At 42.3% G+C, this 11,672-nt stretch overlaps 1 protein-coding gene across 1 annotated transcript in view; it reads right to left on the reverse strand.

Moving 5' to 3' along the window:
• The window catches only part of SLC6A11 (solute carrier family 6 member 11), a 178,938-nt gene extending 176,629 nt beyond the window's left edge, over positions 1 to 2,309 (reverse strand). Inside the window, exon 1 of the mRNA XM_069083947.1 lies at positions 1,928 to 2,309. Coding sequence (XP_068940048.1) covers positions 1,928 to 2,150 — 223 coding nt within the window. The 5' untranslated portion in view covers positions 2,151 to 2,309. The remainder of the gene's footprint in view (positions 1 to 1,927) is intronic.
• Positions 2,310 to 11,672: the final 9,363 nt, after the last annotated feature.

The raw sequence follows: 11,672 nt of genomic DNA on the forward strand, positions 1-11,672 counted from the left end.
CAGGGATCAAGGGACAACACTTAGGGTGGCAGAAGTTCCATTTTCCCCGATTGTATTTCCCTCATTGCAGATGAGACCTTGAAGCAGTTTGGGGGGGGCTTGTAGGGGCATAATGGGACAGGGACATATTGAGACACTTGTTGCTGCCCCTCTTAATTAAAATTCCTTTTCTTTCATCTGCTGCCCTGAAGTGAGCAGGTCTGAGGAAATGAAGGCTTAGCAACATGTCTAGAAAAGTCAGTTTCTTCTCTCCATTCATAGTCATAACGTTTTAAAAGAGAACTTAGAAATAAACCAGCCAGCCAAGGCCAGAAGAGTCAAGTAAGTGGTTAATGATGATAATCAGCTACCAGTGTCATGGAAGCACCTCAGGTCTCCTGATGCTCAGTCCAAGACACTGCATCTTTAGGCTCCAACCATTTTCACTCTGCTGTCCTGAATGGGGATGCTCTTCCTCCTCATCTCTTATTTCTGACTTCCTTCAAGTCCCAGGTAAAATTTCTTCTTCTATAGGAAGACTTTACCAATTCTCCTTAATTCTAGTGCCTTCCCTCTGTGGATCATTTCCTTCATTCTGTATATAGCTTGTTTGTATATAGTTGTTTACATGTTGTCCTTCCCATTAGACTGTGAACTACTCTGAGGTAGGGAGTACCGTTTGACTTTCTTTGTAGTCCCCAGTACTTAACAAAGTGCCTTGAACACAGTAGGTACTTAATAAATGCTTATTGACTGAATGACTAGTTGTACTAGGACACCAGATTGCCTTTATTACTCTTCCTACCACTACTACCAGACACACATATGACCCAAGGGATGGCAAAGTCTCTTTACAAATGTTAGCTTTGATCTTCACAACAACCTGGTCAGTTGGGTTCTATAGGGCCATCTGGTTCAGCCCCTTCATTTAACAGGTGAAAAAACTGAGCCGCACAGAGATTAAGTGATTTACCTGGGGCCACACCTGGGAATTAGACTTAGGTTCTCTGACTCTAAAGTCACAATTCTTTCCATGGTGCTTTAACCTCTTATGGACTTTTAACCTCTCCTATCTTTCTTCCCTCTCCAGCATTCTTTCACATACAGTGAACCACTTTATTGCTCAGGGACACACAGATAGGAATTTTATTTGGGGTGATGATGATGAGGGGATTGGGGATTGACCATAGCTAATATGAAATTAACACAGTTGAGAGAGTGAATTAGCAACTTTTTTTTTGAGGGGAGGGGCAAGGAAGTGAACTTCTTTCTTTCTAAATACTGCAGAAGACTAAACAGTATATAAATGACCAAACAATATCTGGGATTTGGGTAGATGTGTTTCTGAAATCTCAACAGATATTTACAGGCAGACCAAAGTGGTAATTTTGCCAAAGTATAAGTGTGTCTGTACAACTAGTTTAAAAAATAAAAATCTTGGTTTCAAGTGTGTGTGTTCTCATAGTCAAAAGTCAGGTGAGTTTCCGAGGTGCCCATCTCAGTCCCATCCAAAACAGCAAACTTTCATTAAACTGCTAAGGCGTTGTAAAGACCCAAACGCAATTATCCTGCCCTCAAGGAGCTTACGTTGTGCTGGGCTAACCTTAGAATGCTGTATAAGCTAACTTGAAGTGTGTGTGGTGGGGAGTGGGGTATTAATTGTAAACAATGTCATTCAAGTCTCTCTTAGGTGTGCATCTCAGCAACACACTCACGCAAAGAATTCTCAGGTAGCAAAGTGGCCAGTCAGGAGATATTTCCCTAGGGTGAAAGTCCCGTCCCTGTTGGGCTAAGTGGCCGACACCTCCCCCCTCCCAGATCCCCGCTCCCCATCCAGCACGTTCCCTTTCCGCAGTCCTCCTCTCTCTAGTCCCTGGTTCTACTAGGGGAAAATCCTGACCCCGGGCCTCAGACCCCTCCTCCCCTGCCCGGCGCGCCCCTCCCTCACCTCCTCCATTCTTGTAGCACAGGTAAGGGAAGCGCCACACGTTGCCCAGCCCGATGATCTCGCCCGCCACGCTCAGCACAAACTCCACCTTGTTGTTCCAGTGGCCCCGCTCGTGGACCTTCTTGTCGCGGCTGGGCACCAGGCTGGCACTGGAGGCCTCGGGATCCCGCGCCTCCTCCGCTGCTTTGCCATTGCCGATGGGCAGCGCCTTCTCGGCGGTCATGGCTCCAGGCGCACTAACTGATGATGGGACTATCGGAGGGACGTTGGGACGGTCGGGTGGACTGGCAGCCTGGGTGCTGGACGAGAGCGGATCTAAGGAGCGCACTGGCGGTGGTGGCTCCCCGGGTCCCTGGCACTGCGGGGCCGCCCCGGGAGGGCTGGGTTTTCAGGAGGCACTGGGGAGGGGGGAGAGAGGAGGAAGGGGGGGAGGGGGCCTGGAGGGCGGGAGGCGTGGAGAGGGCAGATGGGCGGCGGGGGAAGACAAGTTGGCAGGATAGGAGACTGTGCCAGGGACGGGGGCAGACACAGGAACTGGCGAGCCCAGGGAGCGCACGGCCCGAGCCCTTCTCTGGAGATCCAGGGTGGGCAGCCTTCCTCAGGCTTAGCTTGTCTCCCCTCTCCTACTCTCGCCTCTCCTCTACTACGGGCTTGGTTGGGTTCGGCTCTGCTTAACACAGTAGCCTGGTAGAGGCGGTGGGGGCGGGGGCGGGAGCACTAGCTCTCCCGCCTCCCTCTTATTCTCCCTCTCTCCCTCCTCCCCCCGAGCCCTCCCCGGCTTTGGCTTGGGCAGCTCCGCTTCTCACCCACGAAAGTGGCTGCTCCCAGCGCACTCTGCCGGCAATGCATCACCCACGGAGAGCAGTGGAGCAGCCAGACTAGTCCTCTACCCCTAGTCCCACAGGCACGCATCTCTCCCAGCCTTCGGGATGGCTTCACCCGGAGGCTACCAGATTCCTCCCAGCCTTAGCCTGGGCCCTGCTTGTGTGATTATCAGTCCCTTTCCTGTCTTGGAAAGAAGGGAGCGGAGGGGAGATGCAACGTGGACAGCTCCTCGCCCCGAAACCCCCATTCTGCAAACCAAGGAGGAGAACAGGGCGGTCTCGGTGGCCTGATCAGTTTGCCCCGGTCTCATTTACTACAGCTCTTCTTTCTCCACTCCCTTCCCTGCACACCCACCTCCGATGGGGGCAGGGCTGAGTGGGCCGGCAATTCGCTGTAAAAGAAGCAGGGTGAGATCCTCTCCAAGATGCTTAGTGGGCCCAGGTGCGATGGATGGAGACAGGAGTTCTGCGACCACCCCTGCGTCAACTACCCTTAGTCCTCTGCCACCTGGCCCTCACCTGCAGGATCTGTAAACGATCCCTAACACCTTGTCTACTGCCTTCATTTCGTCCCAATCCTCTTGTGTCTCACAGCTTAGTGTCACAGATGTAGAGCCTGTCATTTGGGCATATTCCCTAGTATGAGAGAGACTGGACTAATAATTTTAGCCCTTAGACTTTACACTACCCTTCCCTCACAACTCTGGAAGCTAGGTGGCACAAGTATTAGCTCCATTTTATAAATGAGGAAAAAGTTTCTGAGAAGTTAAGGAACGTTCCTTTCAGAAAGGAACAAACATTTATTAAGCACCTATTGTATGCCAGGCATTGTGTTAAGTGCTAATAAAAATATGTTCCTATGGGGCAGCTAGGTGGAGCAGTGAATAGAGCACTGGCCCTAGAGTCTGGAGGACCTGAGTTCAAATTCGGCCTCAGACACAACACTCATTAGCTGTGTAACCTTGGGCAAGTCACTTAACCCCTATTGCCCTGCCTCCCCCCCTCCAAAAAAAAAGATCCCCAAAATGCTCTTATTTGATCCTCATACAAGCCCTGTGACATATGTTTTATTATTAATCCTATTTTATAGTTGGGGAAACTGAGACTGTCAGACGTTGAGGGATTTGCTCAGGATCATGCTGATTAAGTGCCTGAGGTCAGTACTCTCTATCCATTGGGCCACCTAGCTGGTCACATAACCAATAGGTATCTGAGTTGGTATCCCAACTAAAGCCTATTGATTCCCCCCAAAAATATATTAATATGCTAGGATATTTTATATCATTGGAAAGGTAGGGTTCTTTCAGATAACTGAAGATTGCATATTTCGAGATCATTTAAAAAGTCATGGGGGTGGTTCTCAAAGCTGTATTATTACCATACCTTTTTCAGAAGAACACACAGCCAGTGCTTGACTTAAACTGTTTTACGCTTAAAACTCTTTTATAATTTATTTCAAGATTGTTATTTGCTATGGACCATGTACAAACTTCTAGTTGGCTTTCTGACATGCTTGGGACACCCACAACCAACCCTGTTCCTCTTGAATTCTCAGCTAAACTCCCCTCTTATCTAGTCCCTTATCTCTCCCTAGAGGTTTCTTCCTATTCCCACAACTTGTGTCCCTAGACAGGAAGGTGTCTTTCCCAGGGCTTTTTAAATAAACGAAATGGATATAATTAGTTACAGGACTGTCTTGTTTTAATTTATTTATATATTCTCTAGAAAGCTTTATACATATTTACTGTACAGACATTACATTTGGAAGCAAGACTGTACTCTAAATTTTGCCTCTGACTCTTTCTGCTGGGGTGGCCTTAAGCTAAGCACTTAATCTTTCTAGGCCTCAGTTTCCTCAACTCTAAAATGAGGGCCTCTTCCAGCTTTATATATTATGACCTATATGGAGCCACTACAAATTTATGTTAGATGATCTTAACTAAGTCCTCACTGCAGCAAGGCTATCATCCTGCTGCTCCCTAATTCAGAGACTCTACAGCAGCAGCTGCAAGCCTTGTCATTTGTCTTCAATCCTCCCATGGTTCCCCAACTCCACCCCACATGCCCCTCTTAGCTTCTCATACTTCACTGAAAAAATGGAGACTATTTTTTGAGAGCAACCCCATCTTACCTCCTCCTGCTAGCTACTGTCCTTTCTCTCCCCTCCCCACCATGACTAACTCCTTCAGAAAGCCATCTAATACTGATACCTCTACTTTCTTTTCTTATTCTTTTCTAAACCCTCTGTAATCTGATTTCCAATCTAATTATTCAACTGAAAATTCAACTCTCCAAAGTTACCAAAGATCTCTTCATGCCAGGTCTATTGCCTTTTCTCATTCTTCATCCTTCTAAATCTCCCTGTAGCAACTGACATGGTTGATTACTTCCTCCTTCTGGATTGGCGCTCCTCTCAACATTTTTGGGATGCTGTACTATCTTGGTTCTCCGCCTACCTGTCTGACTATTCCTTCTCCCCCTACTTCTCTGACAGTTTTCTTCTCTTTGCTGTTTCTGCATTCTGTAGGTGTCTCCCAAGACTCTGTCCTAGGCCCTTTTTTTCTTTTTGGTCTGTCCTGTCTCACTGTCGATCTTATCAGCTCTCTTATCTTTAATTATGAACTCTATGCAGATGACTCCCAAATCTATTTATCCAACCTTAGCATATTTCCTATTAGCTGGGTGGCACAGTGGATAGAGTTCAAGGCTTGCAGTCAGGAAGACTCATCTTCATGAATTCAAATCTGACCTCAGGCACTTACTAGCTGTATGACCCCAGGTAAATCATTTAACCCTATTTGCCTCAGTTTCTTCACCTGTAAAATGATCTGGAGAAGGAAATGGCAAACCACTCTAGTGTCTTTGCCAAGAAAATCCCAAATGAGGTCACAAAGAGTTGGATATGACTGAAACAAACGAGCAACAAAGACGTATTTCCTGAGCTATAGTTGTTCATCCTCCACAGGTACACCATACTCAATATGTCCAAAACAGAAATTAATTTTCTTTCCCCCAAAACCTTCCTTGATTCTTCAACTATTATCAAGGGAGCTGTCATACTTCTAGTCACCTAGGCTCAAAACTTTAGTGTCATCTTTGATTTCTCACCTCACTCACCCTACACAGCTAATTCTTTGCTAAATCTTGTCATTTCTGCTCTTATCACATTGTGTGTTGTGTTTATATATATGTATGTGTGTATGTATAAAAACACAATGTAAAACACATAATGCAACACACATATGTGCATACACATGTGCATGTACATATATAGTGTTATATTTTGCATATTTGTGTTTGCATGCACATACACACACGTGCATGCATGCACATGCACACACACACATCCTGTCCTTCAGGCTCTCTTGGCTAGACTATAACAATATTCTTCTAATTGTTCTCCTTGCCTCAAGTCTCTCTGCACTCCAAACCAGCCTCTACTCTAGCTTCCAAAGTCATATTTCTAAACTGTAGGTATGACTTCTAGTCAATAAATTCCATTCTCTCTCTTTGATCACCAGGATCAAATATAAACTCCTCTATCTGTCATCTAAAGTTCTTCATAACCTGGCTCTTTCCTACTTTTTTTCAGTCTTCTTTCACTTTACTCCCCTCCACACAGTCCACAATCCAGATACACTGACCGATTTACAGTTTTTCAAATACTTGTCAAATTGTATAACATATATATATATATATATATATACACATATGAGTATATATATTTAAAAACCCACCTGTTCATAACAGAACTTCACTATTTCTTTCATAGTCCTTTCTGATTCTTCTTAGCATGCCAAAATTATTTGTGTTTATTGATGATTACATTCTGTCCTTATCATTCAACTGAAACTACTCTCTCCAAAGTTACCAATGAGCTCTTAATTGGCAAATCTAATGGCCTTTTCTCAATGTTCCTCTTTCTTGATCTCTCTGTAACCTTTAACACTTTCAGTCATTCTCTTCCTGATAGCTCCCCTCTCTCTAGGTTTCCCTCTACTGTTTGCCTAAGCTGATAGCTCCTTCTGTGTCTTCTTTCCTAGATCTTTCTCCATGTTATGCCTGCTAACTGTGAACATCTCCCATGGCTCTGTCCTTGGTCCTCTTCTCTTCTTCTTCCATACCATCTCACTTAATGACCTCATAAGCTCCTATGGATTCAATTTTCATCTCTATGAAGATGATTCTCAGATCTATTTCTCTAGGCCTAACCTCTCTCTTGACTTCATCTTATGTTACCATCTACCTACCCAACTCTCCACTCTTCCAAATTTCTCTAATACTGTTGAGGCCACCACCATTGTTGCAGTCACACAGTTTGCACAGTTTCAGTGTCATCCTCATCACATTCTTTATTGATCCCCCCCCCAATCTAACCTCTTGCCAAGTCTTATCATTTCTACATTTATAACATCTTTATTATATGTCACTTTTTCTCCAACAGCACAGCTGCCACCATGATGCTGTGTCTAAAGAAGCTAATATGGATGCACATGGAACTCATTAACCAATTGAATTTTTTAAAGATATATGCAGAAGATAGAAGCAAGAGATGGTAGCAAAGTTTGAGTGCAAAGAATGGTCATATTCTCTAAGAACAGTCCTGAATGCATGATCTCAGAATAGGTTGAGGCTATGAATATAATCAAAATTATTTTTAAGTTATTTTGGGATAAGAAAAAGATTGGAATAGATAGAAAAACTCTTGGCATTGATGGGACAAAAGTAAGAGATTGCAAAGAGAATGTAAGACTGCCCCCCAATCTTATTTAAATTTCTGTTTTCTCTAAAAAGGCAAATGGTATTTTATGGAGGAAGGAGAAAGTAAAAATAGTTAATATGGTTAAAATAAGATATGATGGGTAAAACCACTGGACAAAACAAAAAAAGAGATAAAACAATAATAGTTAATATTAAAAACTTGAAATAAGAGAGGACATGGTAAATGAGTCCTCATTTGGTTGCTGCCAATGAATTCAAAGCAACAGACTCAAATAAGCAACATCTCAGGGCAATGAGAGAACTCTAACACATGATATTTGAGTGGACAAAAATAATCTTGGAAAAATCATGAATTCAAGAGTTATTATATGATTGCTGCTGATGGTCAGTTGTTTCAGTTGTGTCATGATGACCCTGACTGGAGATTTCATGGGAGAGATACTGGAATGGTTTTCCATTTCCTTCTCCAGTTCACTTTATAGATGAAGAAACTGAGGCAAACAGATTAAGTGACTTGCCCAGGGTCACACAGCCAGTAATTGTCTGAGGTTGAATTTGAACTCATGAAGATAACTCTTCTTGATTCCAAGACCAGTGCTCTACCCATTGTGCCACCTTGCCGCCTCATTATGGGATTAGAGATGGGCAAATGTTCCAATTTACAAAAGAAGATTAAAGAAAGAAGATAAATCAGCAAACTTGCCATCAATTCCTAACAAAATTCTAAAATAAATTATTAAAGGGATGGTTTGTGAATATTTACAAAAGGAACTGATGATTGTCACAAGACTATGGGTTTATAAAGAAGAAATTAGGTCACAAAACCATTTCTATTTTTGACAAGGTTACTAGTCTGATAGATCAAGGGAATGTTATAAACATTTTGCACCTGGAATTCAGCAAGACATTTGACAACTTTTCTCTTGATAAATTTCTCAAGAGTACAAAATGGATGGATGTGGGCTAGAGGTGATTATTAGGGAGAAGCACTGAGTAACAGTGGAGCAAGCAATAAGTCTGAATATGGGTTCAAATCCCGTTCCTGATGTTTTCTACCCGTTTTGGGCAAATCCTTTGACCTCCTTGGACCTCAGTTTCATCATTTGTAAAATGAGAGGTTGGACTAAATGGCCCCTGGGGTCCATTTCAGCTCTATACCTATGATTCTGTGACTAGTTGGTGATGTCAGATTGATAGGAGGTCTTTAGAGCAATGCTCCATGCATCTAACCTTAGTGTTTCTCTATTCAGCAATTTTATTAAGAACTTGATGGCATGTGTCTCTGATCTGTGGAAGGCACCAAGCTGTCAGGGATAGCTAACATGTTGCATGAGAAAGTCAGAATCCAAAAATAAACTGAGAGACTAGAACAATGGGCAGAATGTAATAAGATGAAACTTAACAGGGATAGATGTAGAGTCCTACACTTTTGTTTGAAAAAAATCAAATGAATAAGAAGAAAATGAGGACTTATAGTTTCAAAACAGGTCATGCTAAAAAAAACACTTGGTTTGACTGCAATGGAATCTCTATATGAGTAACCAGCGTAACATGACATCCATAAAATGTAATTGAACATTGGCATGATTTAATGGAAGAATAGATAGAGATAGGATTAGAGATGGAGAAAGGATTCTCAATTTTTGGGGGGTCATGGATTCCTTTTGAAGTCTGGAGAACCTCATGAATCCTTTCTCAGAGTAATGTTTTTAAATGCACAAAATATCATAATACTGGTATAAAAATATTTTAATCAAATTAATAGATGCTACATTAAGAACTCCAGGATAGAAGGATGTGATAGTCTTATTGTACTCTATTATGGTCAGATCACACCTAAGGCATTGTGTTCAGTTCTGTACAGAATTTCATGAAAGACATTGACAGCCTGGTACTTGTGTAGAAAAGAGTACATCTCCTCTGATGCTGAGAAGATTGGAAACTATGCCATTTGAAGATTAGTTGACCAAACAGAATGTTTAATCTGGAGAAGATAAAGAGAAGTGGGGTGGTGGGAAGGACGCCATAATGCCTGTTTTATGATATTTTTGTTTTGACATGTGGGTAAAGAATTCATTCCATTCTGCTTGATCCCAGGTAGAAGAACCGTGAGAAATGGTTACAAGGAAGGAACTTTAGATAAGGTATAAGAAAAAACTTCCTAACAAATATGGCTTGATGGAATCATGACAATGACATTTACCAACAGAAGTATCTGGAAGACTGTTAAAGAAAAAAAAACTAATCCATTTTGTCTCTTTGTTTTGTCTCATAATGGTGGGTGTCTGTTTCACTAAGAGAAACCAGTAGATTTCCATCTGTCCAAGCTAATGAGTGATCCCTGGGAGACTTGTGAGAAAGGATCAAGCTTTCTACCAGCCTTCAGGTAGTGAACAAATAACAGCAGCAGAGAGAAAATGAAGATTGGGATTAAGTCCAGAATGTTAACACCTGGTTTGGGCTGTGTTATTGGCTGATGCTTCTCCTTTCCTGGACCAGCAGGAGTAGGGAGGTTTGAATACAGCATCTAAACAGTGTTTCTTTGAACAGTGGGGCAGAAGCCAATGAGTGAAACTGCAATGGTTGTCATATACTATTTACATTTTTTTTTGTAATTTATCAAATTCCTTTAAACACCTGTTCAGCCTATGCAGAGGCTTGAATAATTGGGTAGCACATTGCAGGTATGACTTGAAAGGAAGGAGTTTCCTAAGTAGGAATCTGATTGGAGAGTATTCATCCATACTCCTACATCAATGAGAGAAATGTACCATCTCCAAGGATTCAGAGCTAAGGGAAGAGATGTAGTCAGTTTTCCAAGAGCCAAAGAGAGCTCAGGCTTGCCTTAAATTGCCCTCTGGTGTTGACTGGTCTATATGACAAGTGAAGCACTTAAGAAAAAACTCCTCAAATCCAAAGAGCAATGGGAAGATCCACAGTGAGTTTAAGTTGCCAGCAATTACATTCCTGCAAGAAGGCACCATCAAAGACATGGATGATTGACAGAGAAGATTGTCCAGTCAAGTACCAAGAGTGAGAGACAACAGATTGACTTGATGCTGAATGCACCAAGGGTTTTATTCACTAAAATCTTGTGCCATAACTAAATCCTTCAGCTCTCCATCTGATATAGTAGCTGCATGACCTTGGGAAAGTCTTTTAGCCTCTCTCTGCCTCAGTTTCCTGTCTGTAAAGAGAGAAGCATAGCCTAGATAGTTATTTTTGTGTGCCCATTTTACAGATGAGGAAACTGATGTCCAGAGATAGTAAGTGATTGGTCCACAGTCACAAAGCTGGTGTATATAAGGGCCAGGACTTTTTCCATTATAGCACACTTCCTGTGTCCATGAAATGCTAGGCACTATGCTAGATCCTGAGGAAAAAAAAACAACACTACTTGAATAAACAAAAGATAAGTCACTTGAAGAAAAAACTAAGCAAACAATCTTATATGACTATTTAGAAAATTAAATAATGCTATTGAAACTTATTGCCATGTTTAAAGCAGTATTTTTCAAAAATGGAACCATGAGGAAAGATAGGGAAGTCAAGGAAGAATAGGATGTAAACTAAAAATCAGGAGAAGTCAAATTAATTGTGGCCAATACTTTGGGAGGGGCTATAAAGCTAGTAATGAGAGATCCTCTAAACATACCCTTGGATTGAAACCAAGCCAGGAGGATCAGCTTTCCAACTTGATTGCACATAAGAGGCATGTTCACTAATGACAATGTAAGAATAGAGTTCCAACAGATTCTTGGCTTCAGTTTGGACTAAAGAGTAATGTTGGGGAGTTTCCCCCTTCCTCCTGTTTAAGACTGAGAGTAGTGATAACTGCACAGAATGCCCGATGGTATCCACTGTGCAGATGCAGCCCCAGGACCAGCTTTATCCACCTGGGAGCTTTGAAGGAACTCAAGGGTGAAATTGTGTAACAGTTGGCCAGCATGTGTAACCTACCATTACAGATGGGTACTATGTTGAGATGTGGGCTGACTGCCAACAGGAAAAGGATTCCAGAGGTGACTCTGAACAATACTGAGTGGTAAGTATTCCATAGTAGTAAGCCAATGGTAAAGGAAGGATAAAGGAAACAAATTCTTTCTTTCTTTCCATCTTCCTTCCTTCCTTCCTTTCTTTCTTTTTTTCTTTCTTTCTTTCTTTCTTTCTTTCTTTCTTTCTTTCTTTCTTTCTTTCTT

This window comes from Petaurus breviceps, unplaced genomic scaffold (genome assembly GCF_028583685.1).
Source record: "Petaurus breviceps papuanus isolate PSGF00001 unplaced genomic scaffold, PetGlider_PUasm1.0 174, whole genome shotgun sequence".
Classification (NCBI taxonomy): domain Eukaryota; kingdom Metazoa; phylum Chordata; class Mammalia; order Diprotodontia; family Petauridae; genus Petaurus; species Petaurus breviceps.